This window comes from Coturnix japonica, chromosome 4, assembly GCF_001577835.2.
Source record: "Coturnix japonica isolate 7356 chromosome 4, Coturnix japonica 2.1, whole genome shotgun sequence".
Taxonomy (NCBI): domain Eukaryota; kingdom Metazoa; phylum Chordata; class Aves; order Galliformes; family Phasianidae; genus Coturnix; species Coturnix japonica.
Genome location: NC_029519.1, coordinates 10951745 through 10973281, shown reverse-complemented (window position 1 = coordinate 10973281; position 21537 = coordinate 10951745). Strand labels below are relative to the sequence as shown.

General features: G+C 51.2%; 1 protein-coding gene across 5 annotated transcripts; it reads left to right on the top strand.

The window, feature by feature from the left end:
• The first annotated feature begins 963 nt into the window (after window positions 1-963).
• Window positions 964-19621, top strand: LOC107312805 (Krueppel-like factor 5). Of its 5 annotated transcripts, XM_015860521.2 has the most exons (6): window positions 964-979; window positions 1329-1501; window positions 8094-8138; window positions 10770-11673; window positions 14138-14197; window positions 16882-19621. In XM_015860521.2, the coding sequence occupies exons 2-6, from the start codon at window positions 1337-1339 to the stop codon at window positions 17058-17060; spliced, it is 1353 nt and encodes a 450-aa protein (XP_015716007.1). In that variant the 5' UTR covers window positions 964-979; window positions 1329-1336; the 3' UTR covers window positions 17061-19621. The 5 variants fall into 5 exon arrangements, with proteins under 5 accessions (XP_015716007.1, XP_015716008.1, XP_015716011.1 ...); XM_015860522.2 differs by lacking the exons at window positions 964-979; window positions 1329-1501 and adding an exon at window positions 7820-7923; XM_015860525.2 differs by lacking the exons at window positions 964-979; window positions 1329-1501; window positions 8094-8138 and adding an exon at window positions 8694-8913.
• Window positions 19622-21537: the final 1916 nt, after the last annotated feature.

Here is a 21537-nt window from a genome sequence, read left to right as displayed (position 1 = left end):
AGGGGGTCTTCCTGCATGGGGCTCCATGCAGCTTCTGAGCCCAAACAGCTGCAAACTAGGGGAGGAGAATATGGGGAAGATTGGATTGAGGGACATACAGATACAGAGAGGTGGGTGCTGCCCTCAGCTGCAGCTCGGGGATGCTCAGCCCCCAGGTAGGGCTGTATGCCAGGAGACCTCCGTGCTTGGGAGAAGGGGCAGGAGCCCTCACATTGCAAGGGCAGAGCTCCCTGCTGGGGGAATGGGGCTGCAGGGGGAATGGGGCTGTGGGGGGGAATGGTTTGGAGTTGTTTCTTTGGCCGGAAAGGCAATGTGTATTCCCGTGTTGTTCCAGGTTTGGGCGCTCCTGGTATCTATTTCATTGCCCTCCTTAAAAAGGGATGAGTTCAAAACCAACCTGGTTGTAATTGCAAAAGAACCCCCCAAAAAAAAAAAAAAAAAAAAAAAAAAAAGTCAAACATAAACTGGGCATAATTGCAAAAAAAAAAAACCAAACACAAAAAAGCCCAAACAAAACAACCAACCCAGAACAAAACAAAACCCAACCGACAGAACACCACCAACCCAAAGCAAACGGGGTATAACCGCACATAATCCTGCCTGTGATTGCATGGCCCGTCCATCCGAGCTCAGGAGGGACCCCCCCTGTGCCCCCACACTCGCGCCTTTAAAACTATTTGTAAGTTGTTTAAAGCTTCCAGCAAAACGTGGGGAAAATAAACTCCTTCCCCCTTATCCTGCTCGCTTTCCCTTCCCTGCAGCAGACCCCCCACCCCAATACCACCCCCAGGCTGAGCGCACCCCGACCCACCCCACCACGCCGCCGTCCCGTGCCGGGTCCCCGCGGAGCCGGGCGCGCCCCGAGGCCGCTTTTATCCGCCCGGGGCCGTCAGCGGGGCCGTAACGGGGCCTGATTGGCCCGGCCCGGCCCGGCCCGTCCTCACCGCGCTGCAGGTCGGCGATCCTCCTCCGAGCCCAGGTAAAGCCTTCCCCCATCACCCGGCTCCCAGCCAGCTCCGGGGCCGCGCTGCCGGCGCCTTCTCCTTCCCCACCCTTCCTACCCTTTTTTTTTTCCCACCTTCTATTTCCCCCCCTCCCTTAAAAACAGATAAAATATTGTACAATTCCCCAGTTCTTCCCCCTTTTATGTATTTGCCATTTCCCCCTTTTCATCTTTTTCACTCTTTTTTCCTCCTTTTTTCCCCTTCTTTCCCCCTTTATTTCCCTTCCTCCCCCTTCTCCCCTTTCCTCCCCTTTCTCCCCCACTTCCCACCCACCCCCTTTGCCCCTCTCTCCCTCTCCCCATCTCCGTCGGTGGCACTGGGCAGGCAGAGGGATGAGCAGCGGGCTGGTGCTGCGCGCCCCGCTCCCCGACGACCCCTCAGCCTTCACCCCATTGAAACCCGTCACCATGTCGGGGGAGCCCGGCGAGGACCCTTCAGTCTTTGAGGACATCAAACCTCCTTCCAGAGCCCCAGACAACCCTCCCGACCTGGCGCAGGTAAGGCAGAGGCCCGCGGGAAGGTGCTGCAGCCTCCAGCCGAAGGGAGAACTACGTGTGTTTGCTTGAATTCTGCTCTGTTCAATTGATACGTGGTTTGATTCTGCTTTTCCTCTTGCTTTTCGGCACCTTCACCCTCTTTGCCCACTCGCCCTTTCCCCTCTGTGGCTCTTTCACCTGGCCATGTTTGGTTTTATGCTTTTCTCCTTCCCTTCCTTGCATTGCTCTACGCCGCTGTTTTGGAGTCTCAGAGCAGAGCTGTGCTCCTGGAAGGGGTTTTGCTGGCTGCAGGGAGCACCCAGGGCCCTGCGCCATTGGGGACACCGCAGACATTGCATGGGGTGAGGGGAGCGTAGTTACGATCACTAAGTTTATTTCTGCCACAAGGCCGTCCTTCCCAATGGGAATCAAGTGGGAGCTGCTGCTCCGGCCTCTTTCCCCAGAGACACGGGGGCTGATGATCCCTGTGTCCCACTGCCGCTGTGAGTGGGGCCCCGCGAGGTGGCAGGAGGGCGGCTCCCAGCCCCATAGCTGCCCCATGGGTTCGCCTGGTTCCTCTCTACCCTTTGCCCTTGGCTTGGTGGTGCCACTGGACCAGGCTGTGACCCATCTGTGCTCTGGCCCCACAGCGTGTCCCAGTCCTCTTCCTCACTCCACAACTCGCTGTTCTAACAAGGGGAGGGGGGCAACTATTTGCTGGTGGAAACATTATTCGATCTGTGTTAGGAGGAGGTCGGGCATTCATGGAGTTTGTTTTGGCCTTTTTCTCAGCCTTGCCGGCTACTTGGACCCAAATGACAAAGCCAAAAGAAAGGAGATAGAAATGTTTTTCCATTCCAGTTTCAGCTGGATTGACCGAAAATAATTTTTCCCTTTAAATCTCAAGAGGCTGGTACTAGAGGGGAGAAGGAGAAGGAATATAAACAAACTCAGGGCGCATTTAGGGAGGTGTTCCAGGGGAGAAGGAGCTGATGTGTGAGGATGGCTTGGGCTGCTGTAACACTGGGTGAGGTCAGGACCCAATGCAGAAGTGGCTGGGAAGAAAGAACAGAGAAAACACAGCCTGTCTCCTGCCGTGACCTGCATGCCCTGGTGGCTAACAAGGCCAACCGTGCCCTGGGGTGTACAGACCCAGCACTGCCACCAGGCGAGGGAAGGGGTTGTTCCCACTCTGCTCTGTAGCGGTGTGAAGCACATAAAACTATCACGTTGTGGGTCCCCTCCAACTGTGGGATATTCTGTGATTCATTGCCTCCCTTTTCTTGAGTGGGGACATAGGCTCATCCTCATGTCCCGGCAAGGACACCCCTATTGGGGTGGTGGTGGGCTCTGCTTAACTCAGCCGCTACCACTGCTGCTTAATCTTGCTGCATCCCCCAGATACTGGTGCTGAGGTGCTGGATGAAGCAGCTCGGCTGGATGTTGAGCTGTGGGAGCACAGTGGCTTTATGCACGTGGTACAAAGGGCGATTGTTCTGCTGGGATACTGCACACTGCGGGCGGCTGCAGGAGGGGATGCAGGCAGGGGGCCTACAGGTGTGTGCTGCTGCCTTTCCTCCCCGTTTCCTGGAATGAGGGAGGTTGCAAATCAGCCATGGAAGCGTGTTTGCTCGTCTTTGGCCACGAAAAAGGCGTGGAGGGAGCAAGCAGAGACTTCGACTCGTAATAAACAACGGATTTCCCTTTATCGCTCTTCCTGAATGGGCTGTGGGAGGCACACCTTGGTTGCAATTACTCACAGAAGTTTAGGGCAGCTCATTTTTGTCCGGTGCATCATCCACTACCAAGTTTCCTCTCTCAAACCTGTTTGGTCAGCTACCTACGCTACTTTGTTCCCTGGTCCAGTGAGCTCCTTTATCTCACCCATCCACTGCAAATAATCGCACTTAGCACCAGTCTCGTTGGCTGAGCCCCTTGATTAGAATATTTGCTTTCCTTGTGCTCCATTGGTGAATGGCATGAGTCACAGGGTGCTGTTGGTGTTTGGGGATTGGATCACCAGTGTTTACAATTCAGATGTTCTCAGAACTTGAGCTAGCATGAAAACTCTCAAAAAGAAAAAACCCCCATGGGCTGTTTCCCACATCAAAGAGGCTCAGCCCCTTCCAAGCTCTGATTGAAACTCAAACAAAGATTCTTTCATTAAGTTCAGAAAAGCTTGGAGAATTCTTGGAAAATTATTTAGTATTCTTTTATTTTTTGTGTGTGTGTGTGATGAGAGACCTTCCAGTTTCCACCAGGGGCAGGATTTGCAGGCATTCAGATGTATTGAATGACCTTGCTCCTTGTGGTGTTTCCAGTGTTTTGGTGGCTCTGCATCGTCCTTTTGGGAGAGCTTGATCATCAGCTTGACTGGCTGTTTGATGTCATCTTGCTGAGGGAAGGAAGCTGGAGGACACTCATTGAGGCTTGATGCTTGAGGACCCTGCTGGCAGCATGGATGCTAGGAAGTGTATAGGGCAGCGTGCACACCAGCAAGGACTGCACTAAGTGTCCTCTCGGTCTACAGCGCTGATACCAGCAGTGTTTACTTGGCCTTGTAACATGCTAGAAAAAGTCGGCCCAAAGACCTACTCAGTGAAATGCAATGTTTCTACATGCCTTAGGCTTTGTTTTGTTTTGCTAACTGGTTTGGCGAGGAAGTTGAAAGCTGTAGAGATGGTGGGATTTCTGTCCGCACATGAAACCTGACCTTGCTTCTCGCAGACATGCATGGGGTATTGGGTCTGCCTCGCTCATCGCACAAGGAAGAACAAGCTTTTTGGCCTGTCTTATCACTTGCTGATTGCCAGAGGACTTCACAAGCCTCTGCAAGCAGCAAATGACTCACTCTGCCTTTGTCAGACCTTGCCCTGGGAATGTGCATCTTTTCTTCTGATTGAAAGAGGCTGGGTGATGAGCTTTCTGATGGTTTGAGTGAGGAGGAAGCTGGCTGGAGGAAGCTCCTTGTGAGCACTAACTGCCTCTCCCATGTCATAGTTGATTCAGGACCTGCTGGAGAGGTCAAGAACCAGCCTAGTGCCCACTGGCCACGGAATCGCTAGAAATGGATGGATAAATTTGTCTAGGTCATTCTGGGGAACATATGAGAGCTTCCATCTTGTCAGATTTGGAGGAGAAGGAGTGTTGGAGCAGAGGCAGGTGGGCCAGCTTCTAGCTGAAGAGAGCAGCAGGGGCTCCTTGGCTCTTGGAGGTCAATTTTTGGTTGTATGAGTGATCTGGGGGAACATTTGAACTCCTGCAATGCTTTGCCTGGGGCTGGTCTTCCAGAAGTTGAAATAACACTGCATCTTTCCAGAAGAACATCCATACCAAAGTCTACCCAGTGCAGCCTCCAGCAGCGTGTGCCCACTTAGGTTGATAGGAAACCTCCAGTTGGCTTCGATGGGCTTGGCCCCAGCCTCTGCTGAGCAACAACATTTTGGAAAGATAAGACTACATACAAAGGCATGACTCACTTAGAAGAAGCTGTCCTCATGTCATCCCCTCCCATGAAGACAGTTTCCAAGGGCTGTCCTTCTGCCAGGGCACAGTAGGGAGCAATGGGTGAGGAGCGAGCTGTCCCTCTTTCCTACCCACTCTCAGACTCCATCCAGGCATTTGTTTTGTGCTTGGTAGGTTTGAGAAAGGGGAAATTAGTGTGAGGTTACTCTACTATTGACACGAGACCTCTCATCCTGACATGGATTTGCCTAAGGATGGGTGGACCAGGTGGCCGTGGTGCTCAGTAAGGCCTAGAGATGGTGCATCAGGGCCAGAGCTTCCTCTAAGGTCTCTTGTAGATATTTTTCACTTCATTTAAGGGGTTGTTTTTAGAAAGATTTCTGCTCATGTTCTCAAAGCCCTCTGAAGCCTGGCTGCTCCAAACTAGCCCTCTTCTTGACCTTGGAGCTAGATGACAGTGTTCTGCTTTCTCTGGCCTTTGGGATCACTGACTGTGGTGGCATGGTTTCTGTGATAAATAACCAATGTAGGCTGCCTTTCAGCGAGTCCTTATCAGTCGCTGGAGGAAAGGAATAGCAAACAGAGTCAGCAAGCCTGCTGGAAACAGCACTGCCTATTGGCTCAGCCGGAGGCCATCTGGCTACATCTGCCTTGATGGCAAATCTTGGGCTTAAGAAAATCCTTCGGTTCCAAGAGGTGATAATTAACTCAGGTAGTTCAACTGCAAGGGCAGAGCTCAGGAATAACAGAGCTCCTTGAATGGAGCAATCAGAGGAGCCCACCTGTGGCACCCACCTAAGGCAGGGGTTTAGCTGTACTGCCTGCAGTCATGCTGGGCTGTTTGCAGCAGCGAGGCATCAGGCCCCGTGAACTTGAAAGGAAGATTCCCGGGGCTTTCTCTGCTAATCCTGTTTTGCAGAGAGTTCCAGAAGACTTGAGGAACAAACAGAAAATAACGTTGATCGAGGTCAATATCAAAACCAAATGATCAGAGAAACAAATATTTGCCCAAGTCAATATTTAACTAGGGAGACAATAAATGCTGATATTGAACCAAATCTGTATATAAATACGGTCTATTTATAACATGTCCCTTTAAAGGGGCACTGCCAGGTACTTGCCATGGCTTTTGATTGATGATTATCCTCCCCATTGTTTGCCGATTCCCTTGGAGGCTGGAGTTTCATGCAGGTGCAGGCAGGAGAAACAGACCATACTACGTAATCCCATGGCCTGGCCACCATTGCCCCCGTCCTATGAGTGCTTGGGGAGTGGGCAAGGGGTTCAGGGTTGCATAGCAGGAGGGGGCTGTGGCCAGGAGGGCTGGAAGATGCCAAGAAGCGAATAAACTTGCTTCCCCCCCTCTTCCCCTCCCCCTCAGCTGTTCTCTCTGCCAACTTCACGAGCTCGTCGCCTGTTTAGCAAACATCGATTTCTCTCCTTGTTCCTGTGTGGTGACCACATTTGATGTTTCTATGGCGGTTTGTTATTTATCAACTTCAGATTAGAAAGCGTTTAATCATGGGAAGGACATGTCCCACCTCCTGCCTGATCAGCTGGCTGTGCTTCGCGCCTTTTTAATGATGTTCATGGTTAATGGCTGCCAAAATGGCCGGGTTGGCTCAAGCTCCTGTTTTTGTGTGTCCTGCCAAGAAATGTTTGTCTGGGGCTCTGTGTTTGTTATCAGTGTCCTGATAACTACTCAGCCTGCCTCAGATGGGATTGAGGTAGGGGATGGGGTACCTCCAAGACAAGAGATAGCTACAGGGAGCTGGTGGCTGGCAGACTGGGAGGAGTGAGAAACCCTTTCCTTCACCTGTGTGGGTTTTTGCTTTCTTTCCTCTGGCAGGTTGAAAAGACCTTCCTATATGGTCAGAAATAGATACTGTGACTGTGAGGGGAAAATGCAGAAATTCAGCATTTTATTGCACTGAAAACTATTCCCTTCCTGGCCAAAATGAAAATCCCGGTTTGGAGGAGATGTCTCTGAAGCATGGAGGTTTTGTTGATGTCTGCTTTGGCTGTGTTTCCCTTTGGCTCAGTTTTTGCTGGAGCCAGTGACCCATGACTCCTGGCACCGCTGTCAATGCAGTCAGTGAAGCCTGGGGCATGCCCGTCTCCTGACCCTTTGTCTCATCCTCATCTACAGCAATGCCATTACTAATGCCTATAGGGGAAACTGGGTCACTGAGCCCTCCTTTGCATGTTGTATTGAAGCTGTTTCTTGCAGGTGATGGGATGCAAATCCCCCAGAACTGTCATATCTCTGACCCAGAGGCTTCATCATGAAGCATCTCTTCATGCTTGCAGTCAGCCCGTGGGACCAACAGCCCTCCAGGGGTAGCAGATCTCATTCCCCAGTTCTTTTGGCACCTGTCCTATCAAGGCCACGAGGCTTTGTGGTCTATCATCAACCTGCAAGAAACATCTTCCATTTGGATGCAGCTCTCGGAATATGTACACCTCACAAGTGGGAAAACAACTTTACTGGTTTTGCTTTGAGAGAGAGTGAAGCCTAGTCTGGTTTCCAACCCTTGCTGCTCTGACTGTCCAGACTATTAAACATGTGAATGATCCTATGGTGATGAGATGAGGCTTTACCACAATTGTGGAGAAACCTCGTGGTTAGGGTGAATACTAGTGGAGGAGAAGAATGGCACACTGAGAGGCGGCAGTGGCTGCAGGAGAAGGGTGTGGAGTGAAAGTGGGTTGTAGGCTGTTGTTGATCCTGCACACACACTGTCAGGGCCCTCTCCACCCCTTGGCGAGGATTAAGACATAAAAACAGCGTGATTGCATGAGCTGGGAACTGGGTTTGCCCCTCCTCCCCTTGCCTGTGATTCTGAAGAGGAAAGCAAGCCAAAAAAACATTGCTGTTGGTGAATAGAGGGAGGACAGTATCATGGCTGTGTTCCCACCTCCAGGCTGGAGGAAAATGGAGGTTCTCCCAGCTGCTTGGGATGGCTCCCCGGCTCTGGGTAACTTCTGAAGAGAACCACTGGTGAAACCCCAATGGAAACAGGGTTCCTCCATCAGCCTCTGAAGCTCGTGTCCTGGGGTTGCTGTCTGGGGCTGTGAGGGTGGAACATACTGGGGTGGCTGGCTTTAGGAGGACCTTCCCACTAACATAGCCCTGTCTGTTCCACAGCTGCACCCCATGAGGATGGAACAGCGGATGCCGCTCACTCTCGAGGTAAAGAGCTTTTCCTCCTTCTTCTCTCTGCTTGTTTCTGCCCCTGTTTGTAAGAGGTACCTGTAAGAGATCCCCCACCCCAGTGCAGGCCATCCAGCAGCCCATTCAGAATAAGGTGGTAAGGACGTGGTGGCATCTCCCCACTCCTTCCCTGAGATCCTGCCACTAGCAGGGGTGCATTCCCCATGCCTATGGTGTCTGTATCTGTGCTGGACATCTGGGTGACAGTGAGGCTGTCTCCTCCACTGTGAAAAGTGTCTAGAAAGAGACACCTGCAATTGGGATTCTTGAGTTGGATCCCACGCAGCCATGACAGGAAGGCATCCCTGCATGTAGTCATCCCAGTTCTTGTGTCAGCTGTGGAATGAAGGGTGGATTTGGGGTAAAGTGTTAGGTGGGAGGTGCTTAGGTAAATGGCTTGGTGTTAAGTATTTGCTCAATGACCAGCAAGCAAGGAGCTGCCTAGTGTTGCTAGGTTTTCCTTGGCCACAAACAAATCAAGCGGCTCTTCTGAGGACACCCCTGGGGTCCTGCAAGTTCTAGAGCATCACCGGTATCACTGTGATGCTCTGTGTTCCAGTAGGGTGGGACCTCCACCCCTGCAGTGATTCTGCAGCCAAGGACAGGGCTGGAAGTCTTTCCTGTCCCATCAGAGACGACTGCTTTGCTCTTCTGAGTTGTGCCCTAGCACCCCCTTTCCCCAGGTCTCTGGGGCTGCCTAGGATCAGAAGTGGATTTATGAGGCTCCATGGAGTGGGACCAAGCATACCTGCAGGTAGAGGTGAGGAGAGAGGGATGGGAGACACTGGGCATGGGCAGGCAGTGACAGCAGGTGGATGGATGGATGGTCTCTTAGTGACAGTGCAGCCTGGAGTCCAAACTTAGAGCCCTTTCTCCACTGAATATACCTGCCTGGCCACCACCGCATAAGAAGCCGTTTGAGTGTGGGGGGAGACCTTTCCTGGGAACTGAAGGTGAGAAACTCAAATACCAGAGATAAGGGAAGGGCAGAAGTAAAAGGCATCCAGCGCCTTCCCCCTGCTTCGCTCCCCTGGCAAGTGGGCCGTTTCATCACTCAGGTATGTGCGGCATCTGGAGCCTCCGGTCCCACCCCAGGGGTCCGGTTTGGTGCCAGGGTGGGCACACAAGCAGTACCCAGGGCTCAGCTCCCAGTGCAGTGTGGCTCTCCAGACTGGGTGCTGAGGGGGGGAGCAGAGAAGGATTTTGAACAGTGACCAAGGATGGGTCTTCTGCTCTGAGCTTCCACCCATGCAGAAGAGGATGTATTGGTGGCATGTTCTTGTGTCTGGGTGGAAGCCAGCTTAGTCGTGCATTGCCAGTATGGCTTGCAGAGGTGCAAAGGCTCTTTGAATTCTCTGGAAGCACAGGTGATGTGTTTCACTGGAAAGGGCAAGGAAAGTACCTTGGATCCTGTCCAGCTTTGATAAAAGCAATGAACTTACAGCAGAGATGACTTTGGCCTGGTGGCATAGTTCACAACTGCACAGCCCTCAGCTCAAGTGTAATGGGTGTGTATTGGGAGCAGCCTGTATTCCTCTAGTTCATTGTAGGCCCTGCCAGGGAAGTCCTGCAGATTTGCCAGCTCCTCTACATATCAATGAGTCTATGAGGGCTTTGCAATCAGCTTGACACAAGGATAACCACATAATTAAAGGCTGTAGCTTTATAGAAGAGCATTAGTGCTTGTGTCTTTAACCACAAAGTGCAGAAGTTGAGTCATCAAATGCCAGGGGATGAGTTTCCTAGCGGGTTGCTCCATGAGGTTGCTGAATTATTGGGCCTGGTTCCAGTGGGATGCTGCATCAGGCATGAACTCTTGACAAGCAGTGACGAGCTGTAGGTTCTGTTAGCCTGGCAATCCAGAGCTGTAGAACTCGACCAGAGGTTGGCCAAGGGCTGAGTCATTTTACCAAGACAAGGCAGCAACAGCATGCCTGGCAATTTCCATTTTAGGCTCATGGTTCATGTAATTTGTGCCAACATCACTTAGGTTTCTAGGGCTGTAGCCAAAATTGCTCTCGATTAATTGTCTCAATTAATTCTCTCAATATTGTCCACCTCAGAGTAAAATGAGTACGTCTCAGGTTGCTGAGTTTAAAGCAGGCCAGAGTCAGCATGTCTAAGGTGAGCTACTCCAAACACATCCAGGCTGACTTAGGCAGAGCACTGGGTTTTATCCCAGTGTCTAGTACTTGATGGTGTTGTTTATGTGAACTGAAGAACTGTGCTAAATCACAGAATGACAGAGTAGTAGGGGTTGGAAGGGACCTCTGGAGATCATCTAGTTCAACCACCCTGCTAAAGCAAGTTACCCGGAGTAGGTTACACAGGAAAATGTCCAGGCAGGTTTTGAATATCTCCAGCCTCATCATTATCAAGATGAACTTCTTTCATGACGGCATCCTTGGCCTTGCTTGGCCTTTTGTACCGCTCAGGAGAGAAGTGGGACAGAGGACAGGGTGACTTCATCTCTGGGAGTCAGACAGTGAAGCTGATTGCTGCATCACCTGTTCTTGTAGTTCTCCTGGTTCCCCTCTAGTACATGTTGATGATTGAACTCCTATCAAACTTGCTCTTCACAAATATTGTTCCTTGTATTTTTCACCCCAGGGGCGGTCAGAAATGGATAAGTACCTCTCCAACCAGATGCCACCCCTCCCCATGATACCGGACAAGAAATACCGCCGGGAGAGTGCCTCAGTGGTAGATGAATTCTTCTCAACGGAGAAAACCACTTCCACGCCTTACAGTGTGAACATCAACGTGATCCTGCCTGACACCACGCACTTACGCACTGGACTTTACCGATCCCCCAAACCCATGACACCATTCACACAGATCAAGACAGAGCCCGGCACCAGCTTCTCCCAGCCCTGCTCTTCCACGTCGGGCTCCACGCAGACCCTGCCTGACTTCACCAGCGTCTTCAGCATGCCCCAGTCAGTGGCAGTCAACAACATCTTCATCAAGCAGGAGATGCCTTCTGATATCCCGCTATCTGGCAGTTCACAGCAAACCCAGTTTTACCAGATGCCTCTTGGCAATGGCAACACCGATCTTACCAGCCTGACGCCCTCCTCAAACAGCACCACAGCCATTAACAGCCTCAGTGGTGTCACCATGTCTACAGGTAACGCCATGTCCACCGTGCTTCACAGACATGTCCAGGCTGGAGGGCCAGTTAAGCAGTACCCGCATGTCTCCCAGGGACAGGAAAACTTCAATATCTCAGGGCAGTTCTATGCTGTGCCAGGGGTGAACCTGCCGCCTTCACCCCCCAACTCGCAGCCTGGCAGCCCAGAAAATCAACCAGAGCTCATCAACACCATCTCTCCCCCGCCATCCTATGAAGCCACTTTTGGACTGAAGCTGGTCCAATCATCCCAGGTCCCTCCAGTCCCCAACAGCATTGGGACCCTCATCCGAGGGCATGCTGTCTTGCAGTCCCTCAAATATAACAGACGCAACAATCCTGAGCTGGAGAAAAGGAGGATCCACCATTGTGATTACCCAGGTATTTTCATTGTTTTGGCTTAGTTCTGGGTTCCTTCTTGGCACAGGGAGACTGTGGGCTGCCTGGGGATTGACCAAGAGTCACTCTGTCTGTGTGAAGAAAGGTGACGTGGCGCTGAGTGGAAAGCCCCAGGGAAGCGAGGTCTCCCCACCACCAAGGGAGTAGAAGAGGCTGGCCCTGTCTGCTTCTGTTGATGCATTTTCTCTCCCCTCCCTCCCCTTTTCCAACTCTGGCAGAAGCAAGCCTGGCTCTGAGTGGCAGAGAGTGGTATCCAAGCATGGGGATGCTCCCAAAAACCATCTGCCTTAGGGGCCTATTGTCTCTTTATGCTGCCCAAATTCTCTTCCTTTGCAAAGAGAAAAGAGACATAGCCATCAGTGGCCTCAGGTACTGCATCTAGGGGATTCTATGATTCTGTGACTTTGAGCTGAAAGCTGCTGCCATGCTTTTGTTATTAGCAGCGTGTGCTGAATTTTCTGCCTCCTGCTCATGACTGTGGGAGATAGGACAGAGGTAGTGTGGATGGACCATGGCTCTGGGGCAGAGGCTGATCCTGTGCTCCAGTCAGGACTGGTCAGAGCATGAGTAATGTCCTGCAGGATACATTACCAAGGTGCAGCTCCCCCTACAAGCCAGATCGGCTGCTCTAAGAGTACGGGAGAGAGAGAATGGGGAATCCTCAACCCTGACCTCTTCTTTAGCAAAAGGGGCCAAGCAGGGTCCTGCAGATGGTGAAGAAATAATTTTGCTTCCCAGTCTCTTACCCTAGGCATTAGATCACCCTATTTCTGCTTAGAGCTTGGCCTGTTTCAGCCTTGTTTCCATCAGGGCAAAAGTGCAGAGAGGTGCTGAAATGCAGAGGTTGGCCTTAACCTTCTGAAGTACCTGCTGTAAGCAAGTACTGTGACAGGGACTTCCACAGCTGTGAACTGAGAAGGGGTAGAGGAAAGGCAAGGTGATGGCTTTCCTCTGCACAAGCTGGCTGTTTGCCCTCCTGCTTGGCCAATGGAGTTGTGGGCCACAGGGAACCTGGGATGGCCCATCACAATAAAGAGAACTGCCAGAATTGGAAGCGTTGATCAGTCATTTTGGTTTTCATTGTTACGAGCTTTGCCACTGGGAAGATGTGGTGGCTTTCATGTGACCTTGCTGATCAGGAGCTGGTAGACCAACTGGGAGTTACTAGCTTCTCCTTTATCTGAATGGCCAAGAAGTTTTAGCTAAACTGGGATCTATGGGGTGTGCTCAGACACTCTGTCTTTGCTAGAAAGCTGTGACTCAGCACAGGCGTGTGTCTCCAACAAAGGGGAGCAGAGGTTGGGAACTGTAATGCCCCAGAGTCTCCATGAGCAGTGGTGCTAAAGGATCTGGGCTGCTGAGAGTTTTGCTGGCATCTGAAAGGTCTGGAAAATGAAGGTCTAACCCAAAGCTGCCTAAAGACTGTTGGTGGGAGGAGGTATACAGTGCATTGCTAGGGGCTTTCAGTGAAATCTTCCTTACAACTCAGGCCTTTATTGAGTCCATCTCACTTGGAATGATGACTGCTCTTAATGTCTGCAGAGTCCAGTGGGGAGGGATGCTGCTGTGGGAACTGCAGGATGGCAAAGTGTCTGCAGGTGTGATGTTACATCAGTGGCAATGCCAGTGCTGGGAAAATAAACTGTACTTTGCAAGTGGATGGGGAAGTAGCACAAGGCTTTATTAGATGATGTGGAAATATGGAAAGGAAAAATACAACCACGTTGATTAGAAGGGTAATAAAAATTCAAATTCAAATTTATATTTTAATATGCACATCAAAACTAAATGAAGCAGGGCCATAAAGGCAGCACAAGGAACTTCTTCAGACCAGGTGAAAGGAAGAATGGGCAGTCATTCATTGGGTGATGTTTGTTGTTGAAACTCTTGCCAAAGTCACAGAGTTTCTGCTGAGAGCCTTTCTCTGATTGAACCTGTTGGTGCTAACCTGAAAAACATCCCACCTTGTGCCTCATGGGAACAGGCCTCATTATGCCTGCTGGGTCTGTTGCAGAGCCCACTTTCCCTCCCCCACTTTGCCATAGTGGTACCACTTGCCTCTGGAGCCCAGCAGAACAAACAGCAGCATGCAGCTGGCAGCTTGTGGTGGTAAATTTGATATTTCCATCTTGCTTGGAAGGCCAGGGAAGTTCTGAAAGCTAGCTGGGGTCTGGCTTTATCCCCTGCCATCCCCAGCACAGTGCCTATGAGTGTCACGGTTGTATAGCAAGAGATGGAATGTTGTCAGTGTTTGTCTGTCCTGGAGAACAAGCATTGTCTTTAGATATTGCTGAAGCAAAATGGGTATGTCCAGGCTTATTTGCATCCTGCTACTCAGTGTGTTTTTCAAGGCCCACTCTGTCCCTAATCCCAAACATGAATGTTCTAGGTTTGTTGCAACAAGAGCTCCTTTTTCACTGGAAGGTTGTCTTTGCTGTTTTTACAGGTTGCACTAAAGTGTATACCAAGAGCTCCCACCTGAAGGCACACCAAAGGACTCACACAGGTAAGAACACCGCATCCTGCCAGCAAACCCTGCCAGCCCTGAGCTGAGGTGGCTGTCAGGACAGCCTATTGATGCTAATGGTAACAAATCCCAATGGTTGTACTGGTTTCTGACAACTCTATGCAGCGTGCTTGCCTTCTGGAGGGGTAGTCTAGGACACAGGAAACTCCTAGGAGGCTCTCCCAGTAGGTTGGGAGGAGGAGGTGTCCCCAGTCCTCTGTCACGTGTGGCCTGAAGGATCCTCCTTCCCGATCTTACAAATCCTGGCCAGCTCACATCCTGCCTACCCAACAGAAAAATTGCCTATTGGCACGTGGAGCGTATCTTTGACCTCTGAGGAGGTGTCCAGAGCTCCCATGCTGGATTTTCTGGGCTTGTAGTGAGCTGTGAGACTGTTTGCTGCCTGGTGGCCATTCTCTGGCTGTAGGGTGAGGGTGCTGGGGTGAGGCAAGGGCTGGTGCCCCTGTGCTCCCACCACAGCCAGCTAGCCTGCAGCAGACCCAGCTCACTTGTGCATTCAAGCACAGGTCTCCTCATTAAGGTATTTATTATACCTGAAACTTTATCAGATCACCAGGTAGTCCAGGAACCATCAGTGCCCTCATAAATCTCTTTTATAGGAGGGCTGATCTTTACTGAAAGCAATTAAGCTGGCCCAGAGTTCACTTTTCTTTTTTATGAACAACGAACAAAACCCATCCTGAGGCTGGGAATCAGCTCTTGTGCTTGGCTCCGTTCCTTTTCCACCTTATCAGCCCTTCCCACAAGCTGGCCAGAAGACTTTCTTTGTGCGTGAGGTTCAGTATTTCTAGGCAGGGAGCGACACAAAAGGGGTGGCTGAGAGGTGCAGGAAGGACATTGTCCCAGCAGCGATAAACCTTTGTCACAACGGCAATCTGCTCTTGGGGCCACGTGAGGGGTCTGGCTCTAAAATTAAATCTCTCTTTTTCCTCTCCTTTTTGGAGCACCGCTTAGGGATGTGAGACGCATGTTGTCCCTACAAACCGTGCTATAAAGATGTATCCAGGCAAACTTGGGTGGTTTTTGAACCCAATAAAGTGCAGTCATTTTTCCGTGTTTCCCAGTAACAAGGCAGGAAACCAAGCTTGGTTGCCGTCCTCCAGCTCACCTGCTGCAGGAGGAAGGGCAGGGGTCCAAGGGGTGACCCGAGCCACCAGGAGAGCTGCCAGTGGTGGTCATACAATGGGAACCCACAGTTGAGGGCTACACGCAGGCAAGCTTGGGGTGTCTGCGCTCAATTCTTGATCTCTGTTCATTCTGCCAGGGGGGGTTAAGACCGTGGGAGCACACCATTACTCAGGTCTTTTCTTGCGGTTTGTCCGTTGCCAGGGGCTGGGCTGTATTCATCTCCTGGAGACACCATTCATTTCCTGGGTGCCATTGTGAGATTAAATATATAACCAATCGGCTCCCCGCCCCCCAGGGCTGGGAATGCCAGCTCGGGCCCTTTGTTTGAGCTTGCCCTGCCGTGCTGTCCTAGGAGATGGAGCCAGCTCACGGGACAATGGAAAGCATTTTCCCTCCATTCTGGAGCTCAACCTGGTATTGTTTGAAGCTACAGGGCCTTGGTGGGGTTGACCCAGCCAGGTCACCTGCCTGGGACAATATCTGTGGTTGCGCAGTGAAAATCTGACTTTCACATGCCAGCATGGTTGCTAACAGACCCCTAGACGTGCCATCAAGTATGACTGCAAGTGCTGCCTTTACCCCCCATTGAAAAACACACTGTGCGGAGCTTTTTGGGGAGCGAGATGTTGTCTTAGTGCCCCATCTCCTCCAGATCCACCTCTGTGCATTCAACCCTAGTGTATTTTGTCCGGTGTGTGCTGGAGGCTGCTCCTTTTGCTATGGCCTTGTGTTTTTCTGTTTCCCAGCCAAACGTGCAGCCTGTCTGGCAGCAGGGCTGGGGGAGGAACGGGCCGTTTGCCGGTGAGCGTGCCGGAGCACCGCACACATGCCCATGCATGCACGCTGCGTGCGTGCGTGCCTTCATGCCGCGATGGTGCGCTCAGCAATTGGCCAATGAAACAGTAAATATTTGAGGTCGGGAAAGTCAGCACATTCCCTGAACTCTGCCTGCTTGTTCAGGCTGTTAAGAGCGAGGGCTAATATTTGAGAGCACCACACCCAAGCAGGGAGAGGGCTGCAGACAGAGTTCAGTGCGGTGGCCAGGAGCTGCTGGCGGGCACGGGCTTCTCCAACCCGGTTCCCAGCTGGCAGGGGGTTGCACAACACCATTGATTTCGGTTGGGGAATAGGTGTGTGGGGGGGGGAGGAGGCATTATGTCATGCCTGGTGATGCCAGGAAAACTCAGCGTTCAGCTACTGCAGGGCTGGGAGAGACGGGTAGTGGCTCTGAGGATCCTCTTCTTCCTCATGGTGCACCCTTATCCCACATTAGCAGAAATAATAGCAATTTTTGTCTTTTTTAGTAAAAAAGAAAAAGAACTCTGGGAGATTTATACACAGAAATGCTCCAAAGTACTGACCTCCCATGGCATTGACCTTTGTTAGTGCAGATCATCACTGTGGTCCTGAAGTGGGACAGCCCCAAGTGCCCTTTAGCCATACTGGAGCAGGAGATGGGCGCAGGGCAAGCTGGGCAGGCAGGTGGCCATGCTGTCCTCTGTGTTCTGATGGTGACCTGTGGCTCTTCCTTGCAGGTGAAAAGCCCTACAAGTGCACCTGGGATGGCTGTGACTGGCGCTTTGCCCGCTCTGATGAGCTGACCCGGCACTACCGCAAGCACACAGGTGCCAAGCCCTTTAAGTGCCTGGCCTGTGGCCGGTGCTTCTCTCGCTCTGACCACCTGGCACTGCACATGAAGCGGCACCAGAACTAGGGACCACCTCCATTGCTATGTCTCCAAGGGCAGCTGAGACTCTTCTTCGAGGGCACCTCTCTTCCACTTGTACATAGGAACAACCCCGGGCCGTGATCAACTGGCAGGACAGAAGGTGAATCCCGCCCCCACTGTTCCTGGTTTTAAAACAGATGCCATTAAAAAAGAATGATAATTACAGACTGATCTTGCCACAAGGCTCCTTTGAAGCACCAGGGCAATGGGTCTTGGAGGGCAAGGTCTTTCTTACAGCAGACTTGCTATTTATTTGTCTCTTGGGACCAGCTCTCCTTAGTGTCTTGAGCTCTTGGGGACATTTTGCTCCTCCCAACGTTGTACCTTTGGGAGTGAAAGGATGGCTGGGAATGCTGAAGGACCGGGATGTCCCACCAGTTGTGAAATCCTCTTGGACTGCCCCATTTCACGGCCATGATTAGCACTGGTGACATGGAGAAGTTCGGCCCATGGCTTCTTGGGTTGACAGCCCTGGTCTCTGTGGAGGCATAGAAGAAAGTATGAAATACACAAAGGAGAGAAGCTGTATCCTGTTAAACCCAGGGTGTTTGCCCTGCTTGGATAGATTTTCTGGTTATGTCCATAGCATTTCTGCTTCCAAGATGAAATGTAATGAATCTGAGGGGACGAGGGTGGGTCTCAGAGCCACCCTGGGAACAACAAGGAACTCACCTGTGAGCTCTGGCTTCCCAGAATGTGCCATGCCTTTCCTGAAAGGACAGGATCTGCTTATGCCCTGACCACATGCATGAGGAACCAGACTTCACCCATCACGCTGGGTCTGTGCAGTTGCTGTTTCATCACCTTTAGACAAAAGAAAGGGGAAGAAGAACCAAAGAAGTGACTTTAAAACAAATTCCGATAAATCCTGCTGTTCAGAATGTGATCATGTTACCTACCTCACTGGTTCCCCGCCCCAAGCTCTGCAAAGTGCTTCCCTCCCCACTTCCTCGAGTGCCATGATGCATAGGGCACATTGGCTCCCCTTCAAAGCCTACCAGGGCTTAGGTGTGGGCAGAACAAGGACCAGGCCACGCCAGCTCAACCGGCAGCTGTGGAGGTAATTAATAAATCAGGAACAAATAATGGGCCTGTTGTGTTCAACAGAATATTGATTTCCCCCTGCCCCGACTTCTCTTTCATTCTTCTTTGAACAAAATTAAGGAACATGTGGGTGGATGGATGCATCTTCTCACCGGGAACTGAACTGCAGCATCTTCAGCTCCAATGAGCTTTCGCTAACTGCAGCCATGGCCACCAAGCCCTGGTCATGGTCACATCCTCATGTCCTTACTGTAGCTCTTCCATCATGGCTCAGTGGGGAGCAGTGGGTGCTGGGGCCAATGGACTTATCCATGATTCATCCTGTTGGCTGTGGGGTCTCTGCGTGTGTTGAGGTCTGGTGTGTACAAATGGTAGAAGCCACCATACTGGGGCAGGTGCTGCTGGTTTCTCCTCTGGTTCCTTTTGGAGACCCTCAGGACAGGATCAGGGCAAAAGGGGCTGAACCTCCTAAACATGTGAGTTAATCTACAGGGCACTGGGTTGACCAGCTCACCGCATGTACCACAGGGCTTGTGGTGGGCTCACTCCTCACCTGTCACTCTCCCAGAGGGACTTCATTGCTCCCCCCCTTTTATTCTGGGGACAAAAACCTCCAGCTGCCCCCATTTCTGTCTCCTGGGGTCCAAAACCCACATGCTGACAAACAACAAATGCCAATCCAGGCAACAGGCAGCTTTAAGTCTTAGGGGAATTTGAAATAATTCACTTGATTATCTCTTCTTTTTTTCCACTACAGAAAAAAATGCATCTGCTCATCTTCACATAGACACACATCTGTATGTTTCTTGCATTTGAGATTATTTTGATGGGGGACTGAGGAAGTCCAGTCCATCTTTGCACCTCTGGTCTGTATGCAAAGTGTTGCCCTGCAGATGTTTTACTAGTGCAAAGGCAACACTGAAAGAGTCCCCAGCAAAACCAGAGTGTATCTCAGCTTTTATTCCTTTATTTCTGTCTCCAGCTGTGTGTTTGGTGGCTGAAGACAGCTTTGCCTGTGAGCCCCAGAAGAAGCTGGGGTTGGGGGGGAGGGAAGCTGAGGGAGCAAAGCCAGCAGCAGGGGAGAGATAGAGAGCTGAGGTGGAAGAAGGTCTCTCTGTACCATGTCCCTTCCCAGGACAGACAGGATACATTGGGGAAGGTCTGGGAGTCTGGGGGGCTCTTCCTGCAAGGTTTCTTGTGCTTTGTGCAGAACAAACCCAGCTTTGGCAGCCTGTATCATAGCAGCAGAATGGCTGTAAATAGGAAAGCCCTGCATCGCTTGGCATGTCTGTGCGGGCTGAACGTGATCGTTTACTGCCCTGAATGAGCACAGCAAGAAAAAGTAATTGGGACCTGGAAAACTTGGGTGGAAGGTTTATTATTATTATTATTGTTTTTTTTTTTTTTTTTTTTTTTTTTTCTGGTGATGCTTTTTGTTTGTTACGCAGCCCCTACAACTATGAATCTATATAATATTTTGTAATAAAATTTTATCTCATGGAGATGGCGTCTCTCTTCCCTCCTGTTGTAAGCAGTGCTCCTGTTGCCTTTGCCTGCTGCTCACGTGTGCGTGCGTGTGTTGGCTTTATGAACTTCATAAAAGGAAAAAAGGCTTTTTTGTTTGGTTGGGTTAGGAGAGCAGGTATCCAAGCAGGGCAGGACTGGTGCGTGATGATAACCCACAGCACCAGGCAGTGCTGTGAGCGCAATTCCGTGGCCTAGGCTGACACTTGAGAGGAATGCTGAGCCCTTCCTCCAGCTGATGTTGCAATGCTGTGCAGAGAAGGAGGAGGACAGGAGAGGCTTTTTGCTGTCTGTGGAGGCTCATGGTGTTCACACACCTTTTACCCTGGAATGGGAGAAGGAGCAGCCCTGAGGGATGTGAGCATCCTGCTCCCCAAGGGTTTGGAGGAGAGAGGAGCGATGAGGAAGTGCTGGGCTGGAGAGGTGGCAGGCAAAATCCCCTTGGGTGTTAAGACTGTGTGTATACATTCACCTTTGTACACATGCAAACAGACAGCTGCACATCAGCCGGGGCTGTTGAGCTCATGCCTTTTGTACACGTGCACCTGCATGAACATCTACAAGTACGTATATCATAAAAATATGTATTTATAGGCATATACACACACACATATATATTTGCCCTGTATATATACAGGCTAAACTAAACAGCTCTATAAAAACTCTTTCTGTCTGGACCTCACGTGTCTTATCCAACATCTTTGTGTTTGCCTCCTGGCTACGCTTGTGGAATCATGAGGCTTATTCCACATTAAAATCAGCAATTTCTTATTGCTTTCCATAGGTTTTACATTTCAGTCATATTTTCCATAGAAATCTTTCATTAAGTGTCTTGGTTCCCTCAGCTGGAACTCCATTAAGATGCTGAGGAGCAGTTTTGATGTATGGTCTCATAGTGGCTGGTACGGACAGAACCAGGTTGTGGTTCCTCTTCGATAAGTGCCTTCCCAACTCCTGTAGTGAGGCATCACACACCCATTGAGCTCCTCCTTCCACCCAACACACTTCAGTTTGCCCTTTGGCCCACCATTGTGTCCTGCACTTTGTTCTAACTGTGGAGACAAACTGTTCTTGGCGAGATCATTGAGAATATGAAGAACATGACGTCATGAAAGTCCAGAGAGTGGCTGTTTATTGCATGTGAAACCAGAGCGTCCTTCCTCAACAGAGCTGTGGCTGGAAGACACTCACAATGGGCATGAGAGGAGAGCGTGGATGGGGCTGCATTGGCTGCTTCTCCCCAGTGACTCTTGATGGTGTTGTGTCTATGAGGAATGGGAGCTTCAAATGCTGTCAAATCTAGGACACAGCTCAAACCAGGCTCGTCCCTGCTGAGGTTCTCAGGAGAGCAGGGCAGCACACAAGGGCTTAATTCTGCCAAAAGCCCTTCACCGTGCCCGCAGATCCCTTTGTCCCCCAGTGACATTCCCCCTGCAGCACCCCCACTGCTTCTGGTGCTGTCTTGGCCTTGTTTGTGCTCTGGCGATGAGGCAACACCACTGTAAAACTTTGCCTCGATCCCACTGTGTGGTTATGGAGCTGTAAATCTGCAGGAATGCCAAGATCGTGGCTGGTCAAGGACAGGGAGGGAAGGGGAAGGTGGGGAGGAGGAATGAAAGGCTGAGGCGAGAGCCTGGAGGAGAGGGTCCTGCTGCCTGGCTGAGCTGTGTTGGGCAGGAGGTAGCCCTGGACATGCACCCAGACCTGGGCCTGCACACCACAGGAGCATGCAATGGTGCTGTGCGTATCTATCTTGTCCTGGCACCAGAGACAAGAGATGGGAGCCGCCAAGGGCTGGGGGCTTGGTGGAGATGGGCAGTAGGGTGGAGATCTGGAGAGGACTCCACAGATGCCAACCTCACTGCCACGGAAGACCCCACCAACTGTGGCAGTG

Excerpts from the sequence above, each read along its gene's own strand:
- LOC107312805 (XM_015860521.2), top strand. The coding sequence starts at position 1,337 with ATGAGCAGCGGGCTGGTGCTGCGCGCCCCGCTCCCCGACGACCCCTCA. Across the intron at positions 8,139-10,769 it reads GGATGCCGCTCACTCTCGAG|GGGCGGTCAGAAATGGATAA; the intron begins GTAAAGAGCTTT and ends TTTTCACCCCAG. Across the intron at positions 11,674-14,137 it reads CCACCATTGTGATTACCCAG|GTTGCACTAAAGTGTATACC; the intron begins GTATTTTCATTG and ends CTGTTTTTACAG.